Genomic DNA, 21,956 nt, shown 5'->3' with positions numbered 1-21,956 from the left:
TGCATCAGTATTCACCTTAACTTTGCCCTAAGGCAGTCATTTTAAATATTTCTGCAGAGTGTCATATTTAGCTCATTTTTAGCTCGCATTTTACATTTGAAATGGGAGCAGCTCAAGTAATTTGAATTCAGTAGCCTGCTTGCAGTCACTGAAAAGGGTTACAGTTTGTAGTTAATATGCAGTGGCTTGCAAGGATGCCAGTGTGTCGTGCTGGAATTGTATCAGTCCTGAGTTGCCGTTCCAACATAAACATAAACAGCCTTGAAAAATGTTGATTTGCCATTTATTAAATATATTTTCAGGGACCTCAACAAGGTAGCAAGGCATCACTTGGAATAATTTGATCATGCTTTCATAAGCAGCCCATGTTTTAAAAAAAGTCACGTCATTATGCATAAACGCTTTATATGCAAAGGCAGAACAAATAAACTTTGTTTTTTCTGCAGCATATCAAAAGTAGTTAAATGTCTATTGTTCTGGAAGTGTGGTATACGGTGTATACTTGAGTGTGTTTGTAGCTTCACTCATTTCCTCTCTCCCCAGGATGAGGTGCTGACAGTAATCAGGCGAGTAGATGAGAACTGGGCAGAAGGCATGCTGGGAGACAAGATTGGCATCTTCCCAATTCTTTATGTGGAGGTAAAATGGCATACAAACACAAACCCACTGCAGAAGTGTCGATGATGCTGTAGCAAAACATCCACTGTCACATCTATTGTCATTGCCACATTGCTACTTTTAAGAGAAGAGGAAGAAAATGCGATCTCCTTTTATCAAACACTTGATGAAGGCTTCAAAAGTTAGTTTTGCATGTGTCCACTGAAAGAGTGATAAAACGCTGTTTCTACTGTGGAATGTGCCGAAAACTGACAAGTAGAAGCTTTCCATGTTAAAGAAAGAAGTTGACTGGTTCAGATTTGTTAGCGAGCGGAGGATAAATCAGTATAGTCGCCAGTAAAAAAGCTGAATATGTTCACCTTTACTAAATTATTGTTTCTTGATACCAAGTAGGTTTCAACTAAATTGCATTCCGATTCAGTTATAAATTTTACCAAAGGTACTGCTACTACTGTAGTCATTAACTCTATTCTTCTTTAGCACAGCTGCACTTTGTTCTCTGTACTTAGTGAAAGCATATCTCTTGTCGAAATTCACTGCCAGTGGTAATGAGTAATCTATTATTTATTTTCTTTGGTTTTAATAACCTCACTACCATAAGTGCAGAGAGCAGGGACACACAGAGTGTGTGCTCACTCTAAAGTTAGGATGTGAGAGGAGATGGCTACATGTTCTTGGCTGATTAATGAAATGTTGTAAAGCCTCCAGCATTAATATTAATTAACGCTGGGATTTCACTCTGAAAGGAGGCATATTGTGTGTTCATTATTCTCCATTAATCATGCTGTTTCCGCATTGAGATTCCACATTATGCTTCCATATCAGGATGTTAAGGCTTGACCACTTTCAGACGGGTGACAAATTTAAGTGTCTTAGTGAGGGGCTGCGCCACCACAGCTTTGTATTGATTTGCAGTGACCCTTTCCTCTCAGGCAAGGCAGTCGGCCTTATTTTAGCTCGACCACAAGAGACTTACTGGGCCAGACAATTAAAATATTTGCGTAAAAACCACCAAAGTTTAAAGAAATCCAAGTACTTTCTGAAAACATCCATTCATTTCTACTTAATGTCTTTTTTTAAACAAGTTAGTAAAATTTTATTGATATAGCACCTTTCAAGATGAATAAGTGCTTTCCAACAACAATAATAAAAACCTAAGACTAAAGTGTTAGCCAAAAACAAAGCTGAAAAACAGGCAGAGTTTTTAGCTGCCTTTTAAAAGAGATCACCAAGTCCACAGATCTCAGACTCAGAGCGAGAGCGTTCCAGAGTTCGGTGGCGCCACTGTTGCATAAGCTCTGTCTTAGAGCTGGGCGATATATCGAGTTTTTAAAAAATATCGATATATTTTTATACGAGATATAAGATCTGACAATATCCTTTATATCGATATAGTCTATGTTACGTTATAATTATACTTGTGGAGCCGCAAGTTTGACTCTCTTTCGTCCACTTCCGTCTCTACGCAACGTTACTCGGCCTCGCCTCTCCTTCACTGAACACAACTCCCCCTCCTCCCCCATCGCTTCACCTGCAGGAAGCGACAAGATGGACACGGCAAATCTCCGTTAACGAGTTACTGCGCATTGCCCCGTGCGTGGGGCTGGACGGCGTCAATGTGTTAGCTAGCTAACCACGCTAACGAGCTAACCACGCTAACGCCATGCAGCCCAGAGGTGCTGCACGGACTAAAATCCTTTCATTTTCTCAAAAGTTGACAGCGCGCCTAATGTATGAATTCTGGTTGTGCTTGATGGCCGCGAACCGATTTTATGCGGAACACGGCGCTCAGCAATCTGTCAAAAATGTTTTAGTACGACTTTGGTAAGCTACGGAGCTGCACCGCTTGATAGATTGTCGGAGGATTACGGCTGAGCCTCGCGGAGTGATACGTACTGTGCTTCAACGTAATATTACCCTACTGTGTATAAGGACCATAAATGGCACCTGTTAAGAGACGTGGTTGCAAAGCGGATTTCAAACTCCAGGCTGTCAGTCACGCAGTACAAGTTGGGAACAGAGCAGCTGTGAAATCTGTCTTTGTTATTGTGCTCAGCGTCTTTTAGTTTACATTTTGACTGCACAATTGTGAGCTTTTTGTTATGCACAAAAACAACATTGTTTTCTTTTATTTATGGAGCATTATTATTTAATAAATGCTCATAATTTATTTTTGAGTAAATTTTATGTACATCTGCTCTATGTTAATAAAAGTGCCTGTGTGACATCTGGGACACAGCTTTGACTAAGAACTCTCTTCTTGTTCTTACTTTATGGCTTTAAAAAAATATATCGAGATATATATCTTATATCGCCAGCCAGCTAAAAAATATCGAGATATGAATTTTGGGTCATATCGCCCAGCCCTACTCTGTCTCCTTTATTTCACAGTCACGCACGCTGTATAGCCAGCAGGTCCTGATCACATGACCTCAGGGACCTGCTGGGGATGTATGGATGTAAAAGTTCACTGTTGTATGGCAGTGTTTGTCCACGCAGAGCTATAAAAGTCAAGTCATTTTCACTTAAAGTGAAGTCTGAAGTTGATGGGGAGCCAGAGCAACTGATTTAGCAACAGTGTGATATGTGAGTATTTAGAAGACTTAGTCAGAAGACTTAGTCAGAAGGCTTGCAGCGGCGTTGGAACAACTTGGAGACGTTCAAAGGAAGCCTTGCTTAGACAAGTAAACAGTAATCCAGATGTGATTAAATGAAGGCATGGATGACAATCTACACAGTGTGACACAGTGGAACTTAAGTGATAAAAAGCGAGAGCGAACCAGAGAATCCAAAATGTAGACTAAGTCAAAGGTACCTCGATGTTCCTGTGTGAAGCGTACCTAGAGTTTCTGTTATGTTAGGTACAAATCAGTTGGGGGCACAAACAAGGACTTCTGTTTTCTCTCTTTCTGTATTAATAACCATTCATTCAGTGTACTAAATTCAAAGAAACTTAAAAGCATTGCTCTGTTGTTTATCCGTCTTTTTCAGCATGGTATTGCATGACATGTCCAATGCCTTTGTGGGCCTTTGTGCTGTAAAATTAAAAAGGATTCAGAACTCTGGTTTGGATTAAAATAACAGTTCCGAAGCAAGTGTGTTTGCAATTTTTTATCTCTACGACACCACAAATTTGTAAAAACGCTGATTCTCGCATGACCTGTCCAAAACAAATGATGAAGTCTTCAGAAATGTCAGGAGATTCACCCACACTACAAAGAGCTTTTGTGTGTGTGATTTTCAAAACAGCGGGAGTGCCAGGAGTTCAGCTGCAGTGTAGTAGCTGCATTGTCTTCTTTATAAAGTCAAAGCAGATTTTTAATGCACAGATTAGAGGCAAGTCGCTGTAGGATGGAGTCATCCTATATGCTGCTTTTATACATTATATTGCTTTTTCTTGCTGAATAAAGCACATATTATATAAAACACTTAGTAGTACAACACAGCACATGTGTTACAATCAGGATCCATATACATGTGTATATGAAATCAGTGGTGTGTTTTTTCTCTAAACTTTAATCATACTGCTCTCTGAATAATTTTTCATTTTTTCTCTATGTCTGGGTTTGCAGCCTACTCATGCTTGTACTCTTGGCCACACAATCTCTCACACACAATGTCCTTGAAATTAGCTAACAACTCTAGAAAAGGACTCTCTTAGGTGATGGTGATTAAGCCATAGGCTGAGTCGTGTTGGGATACACACACACACACACACGCACCCAGACGCACAGGGGTTCCTATTAGATCGAGATGCATCAATAATTTAGCCCTCTCCATCACTCTCACACAGTGGGGGTGCAGGGGCATGTTGACGACGTGCGAGCAGACGTGTGAGTGCTTGATGTGTGTACGTGCGCACGCGCATGTGTGTGTCATCATTTAAAAGCCAATAAGGAGGACCCAGCTGGAGCCTCTGCCGATCTGTGGCCCTGTTCAGACCAGGTATTAACATTAATTTTGAGTGATCCAATCATAAGTAGACAGCTCCAGATTTTAATGCAACAAAGATGCAATAACATCCCATCACTCAGACCTCATTGAGAGGTGGGGTGAGCCACATATGGGCAAATTGTTTTTGCAGTTGCTACATCATTGCGAGCCACTTAAAAGGACCTTCTACTCAAGTGGCGTGCCTACTGCAGGTGCAAAGCAGCAGTGCGTCTGGCAGAGTCCTGCACTTGCTTGATTACCCACAGCTTGTCATTAGCTATTTGTTTTTGCATAAGGCTGTTGGCCGCTTGCTCAAGAAAAAATTACAGCCCATTTAGATCATATTGTTGGGTTCTAACAGATATTACTGGGATTTGTGGTAACTTTTTGTGATAACAGAAAGCAGATTTTTTTAAAAAGAAGCTTAGAGTGAATTAAAAATGGTGTCATCAAAGTGTTTAGTAAAAATGAAGCGGTTTGAGGTGGATGTGTTTAATATCTCGGGTACTTGTATTAAAGGGTCACGGCTGGTTTAGATTTGCTTGGAAATAATTGTGGGTAAGAGGTTGGTTCTTGAAGTCTGTTATACTATACAGATAGAGTGTGCATTTGCAAATGTTGACCTGTGCGTGACTCTGTTATTTGAGCTTGACAAACAGAAATAATATGCTTGTGTTTTCACATACAGAGGCGGGAAGGTGAGGTTCAATCATAGGTTACTCAAGAACCGTGCGGAGATAGATTCTAATGCCAGACATGAGCTGACTTAGTATACTAAGATCCCTGTGTGTCTGCCCTACTGGATATTAGGGCTGCCACAAACGATTATTTTGATAGTCGACTAGTCACCGATTATTTTTGCGATTAGTCGACTAATCAGATCATCATCCATTAGACATAAAACGTACAGCTTATTGCACCAGCAGCATCTGCTCTTATATAACTATCATTAGCTTACAGCTTTAAGTGTTTAAGGTCTGTGCTAACTAAAAATAAAGACAATTTGCAGATTGTTTCGGTGAAGATTAATAAACTCCTTGCTATCTAAAATATAACAGGACACTGGAGTATATTCTGGAGCATCTCACACTTCTGATAATCAGCTGTCTGCTTGACGTTTATTCAGCTGTGTAAAAACTATAACTTTAATCTCAGACAAACCGATTTACTCAGGAACAAATAAAATACTAAAAAAAAAAGCCAAACAATAACATTTTAAGTTATCTAAGTGACTCATATATATTTAACCTGAGTAGCGAAAGACAGCGGTGGGTTTGAAAACGATTTGCGGGGAGTCCGGTGTTCTCACGGCGCTAGTGAGCCTAGCCCCCGGCTCGCTAACGAGCTAGTGGGTAACAGATGTCTCCGAAAACGTCGGAGCGCTTTTGAAAATATGCGGTGTCTTGATAAACTGAGCAGATATTTGAGGTTTGCACAGCTACATTCTCGCCTGAAAATATGTTAAACGTTTATTTTGTGACCCAGAAAGAATAATAAGAGTAACATTAAAACTAACTAGCTGCCGCCATTGTTGGAAACTGCGCTGGGCGCGCTATGAATTCTGGGACACAGCTGCTTCTTCTTCTTCTTCTTCTTCTTCTTTGGGGTTTAACGGTAGCTGACATCCTTGTACATGCAATGCTGCCATCTTCTGTTTCAGTCCGTTATTACACTCTTAAATCCTGCCACTTATTCCTGCGTCTTTTGTGATCGTACAAAGTTTCAAACGACGCGTCGACTATTAAATCAGTCGTCGACGATTTTGATAGTCGACGTAATCGTGACTAGTCGACAAATCGTGGCAGCCCTACTGGATATGAAGTAAATACCACTTCCAGATCACTTGCATTGCTGGTTGATGTTGCACCAATTTGCACCAAAAGTTGTATCAACATTTTTTTTGCCAGAAAGCTTTGAGTTTTTTGTTGGGGCCCTCTGCATTAGTAGATCTCCCCTAAAGGGAAAGGGTGTTATTTTTTGACACTATTCTTTTAAACTATTCATTTAATTGCATGGGAAGCCGTGCAGAGCCGGGTGCTCTAATCTTTTCATGTCAGTACATTTCACGTGTTAAGAGCCATGCCAAAATAATTAATTTTTCATTATATACGTGTTATCTGATAATGTCTGTAGGTCTTTCAGAGCTTATGCAAGAGTTTGCATCACCACGTCTCTATTTCTAATCTCAACTGTATTGAAAAGAGAATTAAAACAAGAGGACAGAAACTATCTAATTTTACTGACTGCAGGAAATGTATCGTTAAATTTGTGATTCGTTTGATTCGGTAAGTTTGGGTGGATTTATTGGATGTGCCTGGGTTTTTTGGGGGGGTTAAATGTTTGAGAACAGTAGGGTGGATGATGTAAAGGAGTAGATATGCTTTGCATTTGAATATACTGTACCCGACATGACTTTGAGTGGATATATAATGAGCGGGCTGGTCTGTGTTGTGTAAGTTTGCAGCAGGAGCTGAAGGAGCTGATGTGGTTTCAGGTAGATGTGAGCTCAGTGTGCATAAGTTTGTGCTAAATGACAATGACTGATTTAAGTTTAATGATGGTAACGGGAGACATATTGGGACTTCCTTTGTTTTGTTCTGTTTTTGTTGTGGAGAGTTTCCACTTTTATGTATCCCTGCAGCAAAAGGAAGTTGGCACATGTCTGCCACCAGTTCTCTGCGTGTGTGTGTGTGTCTGTGTGTGTGTGCTTGTGCTAGTACATGCAAGTGTCCTGCTGGCTTACCCTTTCGCAGTGCAGATATCAGCTCATCAGCTCGAGTCTCAGTATTACCCCTAGAGAGGAACTGACTCTCCAAAAGGTACACGTTACAGTTAGCTCAACACATAATAGATGACCTTGGAGATTTCATTCAGCCAAAAGCACCAAATGAAGAACTGCGCCTATCAAAACTTCGCTCTCTTTTCTCTGGCTCTGTCACTTTCACTCAAACACGCACAGACACACACACCGACATGCACCCTCTGTCATTTAATGCGCCATTTTCAGTGGAACAGCTGAAAATGTATGTGCGTCTGTGTATCCGTCCAGTTGTTGCATTCACAGACAGTAACTGGAATGTGTTTGTGTAAGTCACTTAGTGAAAGTGTTGGATGAATTCCTGACTGTGTGTGTGTGTGTGTGTCCTCTAGTCAACCTCATGAGAGCAAACTGAGTTATATCTGCAGCATCAATCCATCATGCTCATTAGCATATGATTTGGCTTTGATTAGCATATCTATTAAAATGGAAATGCAACATCACCAACACTGAACCCAGACAGGGCGGCCCTGTACACACTTTGTCTGAGTCTCTCTCTCCAACACACACACACTTATATACCACACATATCTCTCCAGGGGTTGCTCAGGGAATTTGTTGGAGGATGCCAAAGTTGATGATGTCTGTTAATGTATCAGATGCGTTAGCTTATATGTCATCTCTCTGTTCAGACATTTATTGTTAGAAACTCACTGCTTCATAGATATTTCTGAGCCCAGCTGTATATTTCAAACTTATAAATATTCAGTCTGCTTTGATGACTAGAATACAAGAGTTAAAATTGAAAGGAGTTGTTCCTTTGGTCTTGTTCTGTGCCAAGTCATACCTTAATTTGGCATGAAGTGCCGATGAACTACATGTACATGTACAGTCTTTCTTTGGCATGCTTGCAGGCTGCACAGCATGTAACAATGGGCTGCCATTGGCCTGCAGGCAGCACTTTAAAGACCCTTGCTTAACACTGAAGAAAAATGTGAAGCGGAAATGTTAGACTTTCACTGAGGTAACAAAAGTGAAATACTCAGGTCATAATGCGTATATAGTATTTATGTAAAAGCTGCAGGGTTTCTGTCTGAGTGAGGCGAAGGGAGGTTGAATTGCAAGCAACAGATACTTCAGTAACAAAGAGAAGCAGCGTAAGCACCGGAGTAAGAAGAATTAATGAGCGGCAGGTTCTTGTAATGATTGCTTGGATGACTAATTGGATTGTACAAGCAACGTGTGACAGTAAAACAACTTCACTGCCAGCTTAAACTACCTCAGAGCTCCATAGTGGTCAAAAAATACAAATTGTTCCTTTCAGTAATCCCATTTGCAATCAAATATGTGCTCACGTCCACAGAAAACACAATCAGATTAGTTCATATAGGGGGTTTTCCAACGCTTGGTAAGTATTACAGATAATAACATAACATAATTCAATTTCTATGGAACACTCATTCTCATATTTTCACTACTTTTTTATGTTGATAAACACATTTTGCTCTTTCCTTGATAATATGATGCATACTGAGTACAGTAGGAAACGGCAATGATCAGGACTACACCAACAAACTTCTTGTTGCAGGTCAGTGCCTGACCACAAATAATCAAGATTGATTAGATTTACAGAGGTGCTTTTACCTCCTATACTGGTGCTTTTTCCCAGCACAGCGATCCATAATTTAGACGTCTAATACTTCTATTATATAGTGTATCGCATGTGTAACTGTTATAAATCAGGATTTAATAAGTAAAATTATTTATCAGCTGTAAGGGAACCTGGAATTTGATACTTTGCACTCGTAATTTATTGGCTTATTTTTTTCGAATTATTTTCCTTCTTTACCTCAACAAAATGATGCATCTTCTCCTCTGCCGGTAAATCACACTGTCTGTAAACAGACCACAACCTGCACCGATAGTGTGAGCTCTTCTACCTTAAAGTTAAAAAAAATAAAGTAGGTGTTTCTTTCTCATCGATTTCTGGTTGAAAAAAATGAATAAATAAAATTGACACATTATTAAAATCCAGAGCTCTGACCAGATGTTAGAGTCACAGAGCCAACCTTTTTTTTAATCACCCAGTTAATGAGGCTTTGGATTCATTCATTTTTGCCATGTCTTAAAAGGATGTTTTACCAAAACAACAGAAAAATGGTATTTACAAAAGAGTGCAGTGTCAAGATTGCGTGTAAGAGGTGGAAACTGGGGTTATGCCACTAACCGTGTTGTATACGTATTTCTGGGAATTCCTTTTTCAAGGTGCAAATTATAGGGAGGATAATTTTTAAATCAATAGAGCAAAGTAAGTGATTTACTGTGCACATAATTTCCTGCTAATTGTTCCAATATTTAACACCTGTCATGATACGTTGTGTGGCAGGCAGGGGAAGGACCCAAGATGCAGATTCGCAGACACGGGGATAAACTCAAAAACACAGCTTTATTGCTGGCCACGGGAGGCAATACAAATAAACTAAAACTGGGAAAACTAAAGCATGAACTGTACAAGGGAACCGAACCACGGGGAGAATTACACACAACATGAGGGAGAACACGACGCCGAACAGAGGGAGACTCAGACAGAAATACACAGAGGGTAAACGAGGAAAGTGGGCACACACGGGGAACACAGGTGACACTGATAATCATAACGAGACAGGGCGGGGTGAACTGAACATGACATGTAGAGGCACAGAGGTTCTGACAGGAGGAGAGAGAGCACGGGGAAAACACAGACATAACGGGCTGGGGAAACATGAAACAACCACAAAGGGAGACGAGGGCTCATCAATACATAGAGGGCACACAGGGGGGAGAGAGCCATGAAGGGAAAACACTTAGGGAACAACACAACAGGGCAACTCAGAAGACATGGCCTAAATAAGGAACGAAATACAAAAATACATGAAAACTAAGAATACTGGGCCCACATGGCCCAGGACCATGACAACACCAAAAAGCAGCATGTCTCATTTTTTGTGCTTTATATTGAAATGAGCCGACTGCACCTGTTTAGAAAACAACACAGCTTTTGTAAATCACCCAGCTAACGACACCTATGAGCGCTATTTGGAGGTGGCCCCCACACTCTGCAGGTCAGTCCCCTGTTTAGTGAATCAGGCTGATTGTGTCTTCCCCCCCAAAAAAAATGTTTTTCCTGGAAATACTCTGTAAATAAATGTTTGAAACATGTACAAGACCATCTATTGGTGAGAAGAAAAGGAGTAAACTCTGGCAAGCAAAGTGAATGCTCACCTTTCTGTGGGTTATTTGAGTATCTGTGTGTTTGAGCTACTGTCAAAGTGTTACACAGAGGGAGTCTCACCAGACCTGCTGTTGTAAGTGATGATTCTTGTGCTGCTGGTCTGAAAAGCTGCCAGCAAGAACAAGCAGCAAGAGAGCCACACAAACACACTTGAATGTACTGGAGATGTACTTGAACCACTCAGGTCTGAAATCGAACACCTGAACGTCTTCTCTCTCATAGTTCCCTCCCCCTCTCCTCTCCTCTGCTCTCCTCGCAGTTAAATGAAACAGCCAAGCAGTTGATGGAGATTGACAAACCTATACCAGCTAATGCACCGGGTCCGAGCTCTGAGCCGGCCTCGTTGGGCCCCTGCTCTTCCGGGCCCTCACCAAGCGCGTCCCCGTCTAATGGAAACGGCTTTGGCCATCGGAGAGGCGAAGGAAAGAAGAACGCCAAGAAGCGCCATTCGTTTACCGCTCTATCCGTCAGCCAGAGGGCTGCCCAGCTCAACAACAGACACAGCATGGAGATCTCCCACCCAGTCCTCATCAGCTCCTCTGACCCCAGAGCGGCTGCACGCATCCAGGTGCATGCGAACGCTGTGATGTACACAGACCCCATAATTACAGAACGCAGCAGATCTTTTATATCAGGGAAAATCAGTTTGTTTGAGCATAAGAAAATACTTGATTAGATGTAATGTGGCCCCATTATGTACAAGTACTATGCTTGTTTTGTATTTAAAAAGTGTATAGTGAAAATCACTTGGATTTTTTGTGCATTTTCTAGTTAAACAGCAGTCAACAAATACGTTGCTTGGCATGTAATATATCTGCGGGGAACTAATATCAGCCAGTGTATTGCCCCTGCTGATTCCTTGGTTTCACCTCTAAGGCATTGCTTGCATTTCACAAACCAGAGTTCACTTCAGTCACTCTGTTACTCTAGATTTAATAACTTATTCCCCAATCACCTACTCGTCCAGTTCCATGTAAATAAAATCATTCCTCTTATTTACAGCATTTCACTAGAGACGCATTGCTCTTGCAAATACTGCCTCTGGTTGTATTTAGACGTGGGTTCAGTTTGTATTCTGTGAATAATACCCAGCATGTATACTGTAAATCTGCATGTGGGTTGTAGGCATTTTCATTGTATATCTTTCTGCATTTCTTTAGGATGCGTCTCCCCCAGGTCCCTCTCCCTCCTCGGCAGGGGTGCTGGTGCCCCCCAAAGTGGCATCCATAACCTCTGAGCTGCTGGCCCATGCCAAGGTTCAGCTCCCACTCAACATGTGAGTATGCCTCAGTGCTGTGAGTTCACCCAGCTGTGACTTTCTTTTCTCTTTTTTCCACCTGCCCATTCTGTTTATCACAGCATACGTGCGACTCAGATCCAAGCTTGATTTCACAAGCCGCCTGTTGGCAGCGTTAAAAATATTTCCTTTGTTGTGCTCTGAGATATTGGCCGTGTTCCACCACCTCTGCACATTCGCTCCTCCACTGGTCAATGATGAAATTCTCCCCAGACAGGAAAATTGCACCTCTGTTATGCTATTTCCTCACTTGTGCGATGCTTACGTCAGTGTTTCGTAACAAGGCTCTTAACAGCATTTTACTGTACAGGTTTTTGTTATTTCATTAAAATGACCATGTTAAGAGGGATGAGAGATGCACACAAAAAAGATTTCTGTCATAAAGATTATGACATAAAAAGTGAGACTATGACTATCACACTAACATTGCATGCATTGCAACATAAAAAGAGGTGTTATGCATTAGGATGTGCATGATAAAGTAATTTATTGCTGCAGTTGGAGACTTTAGCTTTACACAAACACAAAAAACTACATTGAATCCTTTGGAAAATTTAGGTGGTCAGCAGTCCTGGGGAAGTGCCACTGCTAACCTAGTTTTACCACATAACTAACCTACAAACAAATTAACTAGGAAAATAAAGGTCTCTTCAAGGTGAGCATGTGATTGTTCTCTTGTGCTTCCATTGCTGCATGGACCAATTTTGAGAGTGAGACCTTGAGGGTGTGGATATTTTTGGAAAGTGAGGACACCTGCTTAGTCTGCGCGCCATAAAAGGTTAGAATTAGAACTATAGTATAATAACAATGGACAGACATTAATGAAACTCAATATTCTTTCAAATTACAAAAAGATAATAGCGTTATTTTTTCAGGGTAAAAAAAAGAGATTTGTAAAAGTTTGAATTTCTAAAGCTTTGGGCTCGAACAGAAAAACTGACTATTTAGTGTAAACCACAGCAAAAGTGTTTACTTTGGTATAACTTTTAAAGTGTCAGTGTTTGGGAATTGGGACATTTAGGGGTTTTGTTTTTTTTATTGTATTATTTTGTAGGATTTATTTGTATCTGCTTGTTTGTTTTATTATTACTATAAATCATTCTTCAAACAAATAACAAAGACATTGTGTTAAAAAAGAAACCCATACATTTGTGCCAAGAACAACATTACACCAGTGAAGATCTTCACTTGTATAGAAGTAGAAGTTCGCGTGTGTGTATGCGCGTGTGTGCGATGGCCTGTGTGTGTGCTGTTTACTATTAACCGGTGTCCTTCCTGCAGGATGTGAGCCAAATACAGCAACATTGTCAGATTTAATAATATCACTTTCCAAGTAGTAGGTACACACTCAGACGTGCGCTCTCTCACGCACACACACAAACACACACACACAATATGAACACGTGCATCCGGAGTGAGTTCATACTACTGATGAGGTCGGCCGTTTTCCTCTTGACCTGGCAACTGTTCCTGTTGCCATGGGGAGACTGAAGACAGTCCCTACATCTGTTACCATGGAAACGGGAAGGCAGCATATATAGTACTTGTTTACTTTCCGGTATTATCGTCTTCTGTTGGAATCTGGCACCACACAACTATGAGTGCACTCCAGCACCGGTACCGGGATATCATGTATATGTAGTAGTTGTGGAACCCACAAAACTCAATATACAGTCACATTTAGGACATTTCAAAATACTACACTGATCAATAAATGTGTGTGTAAACACATAAACCAAGACACGTATGGCAAAGTGTACCATTCACCTCTAGTGGTCACACTGGTCCTTCAGACAGAAAAAAAGTGTTGTCCTGTAAAAATAGGAAGTATGCAAAAAAGGTGTTACGTCTTTTGATGTTTTCTTTTTTTTTTAACAGTGTTTTTGTTGTCTTATAGTTCAAATTGTCATAACAGTAAATTGAAGCTATTGTAAGATCTGTCTAAATATATTCTTTCTTATTTAGTATTCAACAACTGTACAACTGCATTACAGAATTAATTCTTAGACACATTAGTGGATAAGTAAAGGTAAAACATTGACGATGCATTTACATAATGACTGAAACTAGCACCACTGAAGGAACAATGGGCTGGGAGTTCAGTTCCTTCATAAAATGCACTATTTATAAGACTGGGGAAACCTGCAGTCAGCTGAGACTGAAGAAGTCACTTGGATGAGTGATGAAATGTTTCTCCCACTGAAAACGCTACATCCAGATGAACAGAATCAACTTTTGGAGTAAAACATTATACATGCTGTACATGTATATATTTATTTGCAGTGTTAGGGTGATAATCATAGTCTCACTTAAACCAGTAGTTGACAACTGTTCGTGTTTGCAGTCCCACTCCTTCCCTCTATTTCTAAAGGAGACAGTAATACACAGACATGAAATATACAGCAAAAACAGGGGATTTATAGTGGAAGGACCAAACAGCACTGCCTTATTAAAAGATTGAATTGCTGCTGTTCACTCGGAGTAATCCACATGCATGCTTTAAGAAGAAGATGTCCAGTGGGAGTTTATAATTAGGTGAACAGTTGTTCAAGATTTCCTTTAGAGTTAAATATTGTTATTATATGACTCGCTTTTGCAATGCAGCTTGTCACTTTTCTTTCTCAGATACCTGGCATTATATGCCTACAAACCCCAGAAGGCTGACGAGCTGGAGCTTAGAAAAGGGGAGATGTATCGGGTGACAGAGAAGTGTCAAGACGGATGGTTCAAAGGCACGTCACTGAGAACTGCTGCCTCTGGCGTCTTCCCGGGAAACTATGTCACTCCTGTGTCCAGGTGAGAGCGGAAAGTACTGCATGCATGTGGTTAAATAGTGAAAGAACTACCACTGCATGAACACTTGGCAACTTAGTTATGCAATGACAGATGTTGTTGAGATGTGTCCATCCATCCACTTGTCTGCTGTGGTAAAACTACAGTGTTCTGAAGACAGATAACAGAGATACCCACCCCGGGTGTTCTTACCTTGTTGTTTGATGTAAGCTAAATAAACTGGGACCCCACACTGAGCATTTTTACTTCATTACCAAAGCTGAAAAGCAAAACAGTAAAGTGAAATGAAATGGTTGTCACATCGAGACTTGATACTCACCCTTGTGTCCATTTATATTTTCTCTTCCTGCTGAGTGGAAAATCCATTTGAAGTCTAGCCTTTATTAAGGCAAGGCTTTCAGCTTCTGTGACTGAAGTAAAAGGCAATAAAAGTATCTTATGCTGTGCTACATCAACTTCACTTTCATCAATTTAATAGAGCCTATAATCTTTTCTAAATCCACAGTACAAAGAGCTGCATACAAGACAACAATTACTTAACAAGCAGATTTTATGACAGCATAAAGTTTATAGTGCACTTGTGGGTTCAACATATTGGTAAAAGTGGTCATTTACCTGGTGATGGCTTGTTTTCACGAACACCCAAATGGTGCATTATGTTTGATTTTTGAATTAGTCTTAGTTATGCTGGGCCTTAAAGAAGTAATAAAGGTACAATTAAAGCACCTTAGCTTTTAGAGAATTCCACTAGCTCTTATTATGACTGCCAATCATATCAGCTGTGGTGATGAAGCTTAGAGTACAGTTAATCTCGTTCACCGAAGATGGACAAGTAAGTTCAACTGAATTTCTCCACAGTATAAGCAGAGGGCACATGAGTTAAATTTTTAATCTCTTTATGCCCTGTTAAAGCCTTTTTGCCCTCTTATTTTTTTTAATGTACCCAGCATTGCAATCAAATCAGACGCACACCCCAATTTTGTCCTCTCACAAAGGCAATGTGAATGGTAGCATCAACATAGTTGTTGTAATTTACTGTGTAATTTTTTTGCAGTCATTACTTAGTTGCAGACTGAAATGTGCAATTTGCCCGGTATTATGGCATGGCAATTGCACATGTGTTTTTCTGCACTCAGGCTGCCTCTCATCACAAAGGCACACCCAAAAAGGTAATTTTGGGGGGCTTTAGTTGGAGAAAGGTGCAATCTGTGCATATTATCTCCAACGTGGCTACAAAAACCACCAAAATGATTAGGTCGAGCCAGCACATTTACCAGAAGTATGATCTGGGAAGCCATTGCTAGGAGCGAAACTGTATATTGCTGTGAAGACAAGAAGAAACAAAGTGTAGTGCAAAAATGTCTTAATCTTGATCTAATCCATTCTTAATCAATTCAATGTTGTTACATGAAGATTAAATTAAATACATCATAAAATTTAACCAGTCCGACACTACTGGCTCTGCCGTTCTAGTGTTTGGCTTCCGCAGCCTCACCGTAGATCATTGCGACTGTCGTCATTATTATAATTACCATCCTCGTCGTTACTTAGTAGTACAGCTACTTCTCGTAGCTGTCCAAAACAAATAAACCAGTAAAAATGGTGTGCTGAAATATTTTGCAACTTAATTACCCTCATTATTCCCATATGCATTAAAACGTTTTCAGTTGCTTTATATCTCATCTGTATTCCGCTCCATGATGCAGTCAAGAAAAAGGAGAGAAGAAAATGAAAGCAAGGCACAGTAACAGTAATGGAAGAAAAGAGAGCCAAAAAAATGAGAGAGAGGAAGGTAATGAGAAGCTGGAGAGCATGATGAGGCTATGCAGGATAAACAGGGAAAGCGAATGGAGGGAAGCAAAATGTGAGAGGAGAAGAAAACGGTTGAAAGGGAATAGAATGGGTTTGACAAAGGAAAAGGTGAAGAAGGGCGTGAATTATGGAAAGAAATTCAAACAGAAGATGGCTGAAAGAGAAATTGACAGAGTGAGGAGGAGGAGCAGGAGAGAGAAGAAGGAAGAGAAAGCAAAAGAAAATGATACAAAGACATGAAACGGGTGCAAAAACAGCAGGTGTCCTTCTCCAGTGGATATGAATGGCTGCTTCACATTTTGCAATTATGCAATCCCAAGAAGAGAGAAAGACAGGATGGGCGAGTAATCAAATGAGAGGCAATTTGTTATTTTTACGCAAGCATACTCTCTCCCTCTCTGCCTTCCTCCCTCCTTACACCCCCCCTACCCCCCACCCCCCTTTGTCTGCAGTGCAGCTCAGAAATTTCTCAGTATGATAATGAGAAGCTGCCAAAGATATGCACACAGAAACACAATGACTTGATCAAACACATAAATGCATGTTTATTTTAGAGCTACACAGGTGGCCCATACTGGCAAATTTAAATTTCACTTTGAATATTTGCATATTTGTTGTGGAATTCATTATCCTGGTTAATGCAAACCGTGAGTATACATAACAAATGCATGTGATTAAACATAAGACTCCCAAGAAGCCTTTTGATTGTTGTGTTGCCGGATTCATTTCCGATCTTGAACTCATACTGGGGGGAAAAAAATCCTCTTTTGTATGAAATCTTCAAACTTATAAGTAAGGCCAAAAACGCCTGCTAAAAGACCTGAGTTAAACCCAGCACACACTTTAAGCAGTTGAATTTAGTGTGTCGAAGAAACAGTGGATAACTTTGCAGTTTCTTTTGGCAAAAACACACACAGGGAGAGAAAGCCATAACTCTGTATGTGTCTGACGGGAAGTCGATGGGCAACCATAATTGTGTGAATACCGCTGCGTCAATAATGTTCAGCTCACTGTTCTGCCATTCAGCACTCTGCAGACAGAAACATGAGCAGTCTGCAACGCCATATATGTTACAGCAGGACACTTTCTCGTGCTGATCCACCGGTCAGATAATAGTACTGGAATTTTTCACTTTGACAGAGGGTAATAGTACTGACAGGGAAGCTTGCAAATTTTAATTTTGGATTCAGTACTGGCTCATAATTAACATTTAACATAACTCCTGATGAGTTTATTGTCTCGGTCGCTTATTAAGTATGATATGATGTTTGTTTTTTCAGTTATATTCCCCATTGTGCTACGGTCTCACTAGGGAAAGCAGTGGTTAGAGACCGCAGCATGACTAAATTACTGTGACTGCGTGCAATGAACTTAAAGTCTTGTTGCCTTTGAAATGGTTGCTTCAAAGAAAAGGACCAGGTCTGCAACCACTTGTAGTCAGCTGCTGTCTTTAAAGTGACTTTGATGCAATAAGATAAAACTGCATTCACTATCAATCTGCTACCAGTCTATCAGTTTAAATCTGAATGGGATCACATTTGCATTTGAATGCAATTAATTTCTGATAATATGGCAATTAACCGTGATAAATTAGTAAAAAGGGCAAATCTGTTATCTGTTAACTAGTTGCATTTATCGTTCACCAGAAGGCCAGAATTAGTTCCCAGAGTTGCTGCAGGTTGGTAAGGACTGGGGTAGCCATTTTTAAAGACTTATCCCTCATTTTTTTTCTGTTTTTACTTTAAATATGGCTAACTTACAATGCAAACACCATGCTGTGTTAAAGAAGACTATAGCTAGAGACCATAAAAAGGATGTTAACTAAACTAATATATCATTGGGTAAATCTGTCCAATCAGATTTTCCTTTGCAATGGTTGTATGTTTAGGGCCCTTCCACACTGGCTTTACTTTTCAAACCAGAAGCTATCTCCATCTTATTTTTATACATGGAGATGGCTTCTGGTCTTGGATTGTAAAGCTACTTTCTCACGTCAGCTTGAGATGAATACACAGCTGGAGTTGACCACATTAAAGTGTAGGTTTTCAAGCTCCGATTTGCTACTTAGCATTAAATGGGTATTTGAGTTACTGAGCAAATAAACAGAAGAGGACTGTCAGGGGCCAGTGGTACATCAAATTTCAAGGCAATATGTTCAACAGTTTTTACTCTAAACCACTGAAATGAATCTTAATGTGGCACTAGAAGAAAAGTCACTGTATTGAAAGAGACTGATGTTTTCAGAGCAGTAAATGTTAATGGTCACAAGTACAGTAGAAAGCAGTTGTAATTAAATGATAAAATAAATTTAATAAAAAGTCTATATCGCTTTCACCTTTTTTTGTTGAAGGGCTCCATTTGGAGTTGGTGCTACTCGGAGCTCGTGTTTGTCCAGCCCAGGAGGAGGAAGTGGCTGCAGTCAGGTGGCAAGTAAAATCTTAGACCCCTCGTCTCCAGGATCCCCGGGGCCCTCTTCGTCCCGTCCTGGCACCCCACTGGTAAACTCAGCCAACGCTGTTAACAGCATCAGTCCCGCCTCTTCGCCACAAACTGCTGCCGCCCAGCTGAAAAACTGCCTGCGCTCCAGCCAGCATACCAACCAAGCACGCACCTCAATGCAGCTGGGTGAGCAGAAACATTTTAAATCTATATATTTCTACTTGGTCAAAAGTTTTGCACAAGTTTTCCTCTTGTGAGAAAAAATTACTAATTGGATTTTAATGTACTAAACCCAAATATAACAATTAAAGTAGACTATCATATCTGTTTTCTTGTGCTTTTGTTAGCTTGTCATAATGACAAGAGCTGTTCTATTCTATTCTATTCTCTTCTATTCTATTCTAAACCACCTTTCTTCATTATGGAACAATTTATAAGCCAGAAAAAGGTCTATATACAGCACGGAAGAGAGCATAACAGTGTCGTTCCCCTTCATTTCGTAAAAGCAGCTGTACTGAGCCTAGCCTGCCAGGCCAGGTTAAGGCTACTGCATCCAGGTGGGATGTTGTGACACAGAGAAAAAGTCTTTTTTTTTTCAGTTACCTAGAGTATCACATAGATGTATTGCTTTAATCGCATGTATATTTTTCTTTAATGCAGGGTAACAGCAAAGGAGATCCTGAAAAATATCATGCATGGGTTTTTGTAATATGCTTTAAAAACTTTACTTTGCAGCATTACAGATTTCAGGCTAATAGGACTGTTAGTTTCAAATTCAGAGTTAGCAAAACGCAAAGGTCTGACTAACAAACTGACACAGGCAGTATGTTCTATGATTGGTAAAAGATTTTACTTTGATGATAAATCAGTTATTCCAAAATTGACGTATACTTCTGAGAAACAAAGAATAAGGTTTTCCGCAGGAGAAGGGGAAACATTAAAGCCTCTTTAAATGACAGATGACTGGATCTTTGCTGCAAAGAAATATTCAGTAAAAAGAAATCATACGGGGATGTGCAGTATTTTTACAGTTTTAATGTGCTTCAGTAAAACTGCTCAGCAGCCTCCAGCCTTAAAGGAGCCAAGTCCAGATTATTTGGGGTGCTATAGCATTGTTGCCCCGTAGTCTTTGATTACAGAATATTGAACAGTCATTAATTCAAGTAGCTACCATATGCAGTTTTACAAGTAACCTCTTTAATCTTCAGCTTCTTCCATGTTGTTAGTCATGTGCTGATTGTTTTTGGTAGCAGCTAAATAAAAGCAAACAAGAAAAATGTGCCTAAATAAATGAAACCCAGTTAGTATTGTTCACATAGACAAAATATCCAAAGGTATGTGCACACTTGGCTTTTAAAGTATATTGTGCTGGCAAGCAGTTGTGCACTAATGATGAACAAAGTGCACATATCCACCCAGGTTTTCCCAAACCAGACAGAGAAAAACCCTGATTTAACAGCTGGTGAATTTTTTATTAGTCAACATGATAACCAAGGTTTCTTTTTATAACCCTGCTTCGCTTTAATACATTCATAAAATACGCTCATCATCTTTATTAGGTATGCCTTGCGAGTATTAGGTTGGTTCCCCCTTTGCCTTTAGAACGAACTCAGTTCTTCGTGGCATAGCTTCAACAAGGTGAGATTTTGGTCCACATTGACATGAAAGCATCACACACTTGCTGCAGATTTGTCGACTGGACAGACTTGGTGTGAATCTCCTGTTTCACCCTGTCTCAAAGTGCTGTATTGGAATGACAAATTGTGTCTGGAGATGCCATTTGAGTACAGTTAACCCGTTGTCATGTTCAAGAAATCTGTTTGAAATTATGTAAGCTCTGTGACGTGGCACATTATCCCGCTGAAAGCAGCCAATCAGAAGGAAGGACATGTCATCCTAGTAGTCTGTGGGGTTTGAATGATGCCCCTCTCTGGTCTTTTGCTTGAAAGTATTCTGTTTCAAGGTTTGCCATGTTGTGCCTTCTGAGATGCTCTTCTGTATACCTTGGTTGAAACCTGTAGTTTGTTGAGTTACTGTTGCTATCCTGTCGTCTTGAAGCCATCTGGTCTTGCTCGTCTGATCTCTGGCACCTGCAAAACCACCCCTCACTGGATAGTTTCTCTCAGGGAGTTTGGTTGAGAGTCTCTTAAATCACCTTTCTTCCCCATTTGGATGTTCAGTTTGAACTTCATCAGGTTGTTTTTGCCACGTCTACGAGCCTAAATGCACTGAGTTGCCTGCACGTGATTGCCAGATTAGATAACAAGCAGCTGAATAGGTATACCTAATAAAATGGCCCAGAGGGTATGCTGTGGGGTAAATATAATGCATTTCCAACAATCATATTGTCTGTATCTGCAGCATGTTGATTGCAACCGGTTGCAGTCCTCAGTAAAGCAGCAAAACCTAAATATAGACACTAAAACATTTTTGTTAAATTTAGAAAAAACTTGTGACCGTGGGACATTATTTAATGTGCATCATACACATACACTCAATCATTGCATTTTACCCCATAAACCTTAAGGAACAACACTAAAGATGGGAGTTTATGTTCAGAGAGGCTGTACAAGAACACATTGTACCTCAGCTGGATAATTTAGCACAATGTCAGTGTTACTACATGCACTCACACATAAAGACACTGGACTTCTGCACACAACACAGACATTTCTAAGCACTCTGATCATGCAGTGTTACTGCTTTTGCCAGAAGCACCCTTATACACAGTTCCCAGAAACACACACACACACAAACAGACAGCAGTGTCCATACGACACATCAGCCTTGATCTCTCTTTGAATCTTTGCTTTCTCCCTTTGAGAAAATAATGGTGTGTTTCATTTGGGAAGCTAAAGAGTACACACTGTGAGGAGACAGCCAAGAATAACACACATACACACACGAGCACTCCCACGTACATACGTACACACAAGTGAACACACAGACTCACAAAACACACAGCTGAATGACATCACTGTGCTTTTTGTTTTATGGAGGCGTAATGACAGAGCTTCTCCTTTCGCTCTGTTTTT

The 21,956-nt window shown here is 40.3% G+C and overlaps 1 protein-coding gene across 3 annotated transcripts in view; it reads left to right on the top strand.

The window, feature by feature from the left end:
* The window catches only part of LOC146651313 (E3 ubiquitin-protein ligase SH3RF3-like), a 115,100-nt gene that overhangs the window by 77,925 nt on the left and 15,219 nt on the right, over nt 1-21,956 (top strand). For all 3 annotated transcript variants that reach the window (XM_085385081.1, XM_085385082.1, XM_085385080.1), the window contains exons 3-7: nt 544-639; nt 10,840-11,148; nt 11,741-11,856; nt 14,503-14,673; nt 18,833-19,107. In XM_085385081.1, coding sequence (XP_085241207.1) covers nt 544-639; nt 10,840-11,148; nt 11,741-11,856; nt 14,503-14,673; nt 18,833-19,107 — 967 coding nt within the window. The remainder of the gene's footprint in view (nt 1-543; nt 640-10,839; nt 11,149-11,740; nt 11,857-14,502; nt 14,674-18,832; nt 19,108-21,956) is intronic.

Source organism: Rhamphochromis longiceps, linkage group LG16 (genome assembly GCF_057381845.1).
Source record: "Rhamphochromis longiceps isolate RC_006_pf linkage group LG16, R_longiceps_female_GT1.1, whole genome shotgun sequence".
In the NCBI taxonomy this organism is placed as follows: Eukaryota; Metazoa; Chordata; class Actinopteri; order Cichliformes; family Cichlidae; genus Rhamphochromis; species Rhamphochromis longiceps.
The sequence above is the reverse complement of the archived record's forward strand: the minus strand, read 5'-3'. Positions and strand labels throughout refer to the sequence as shown.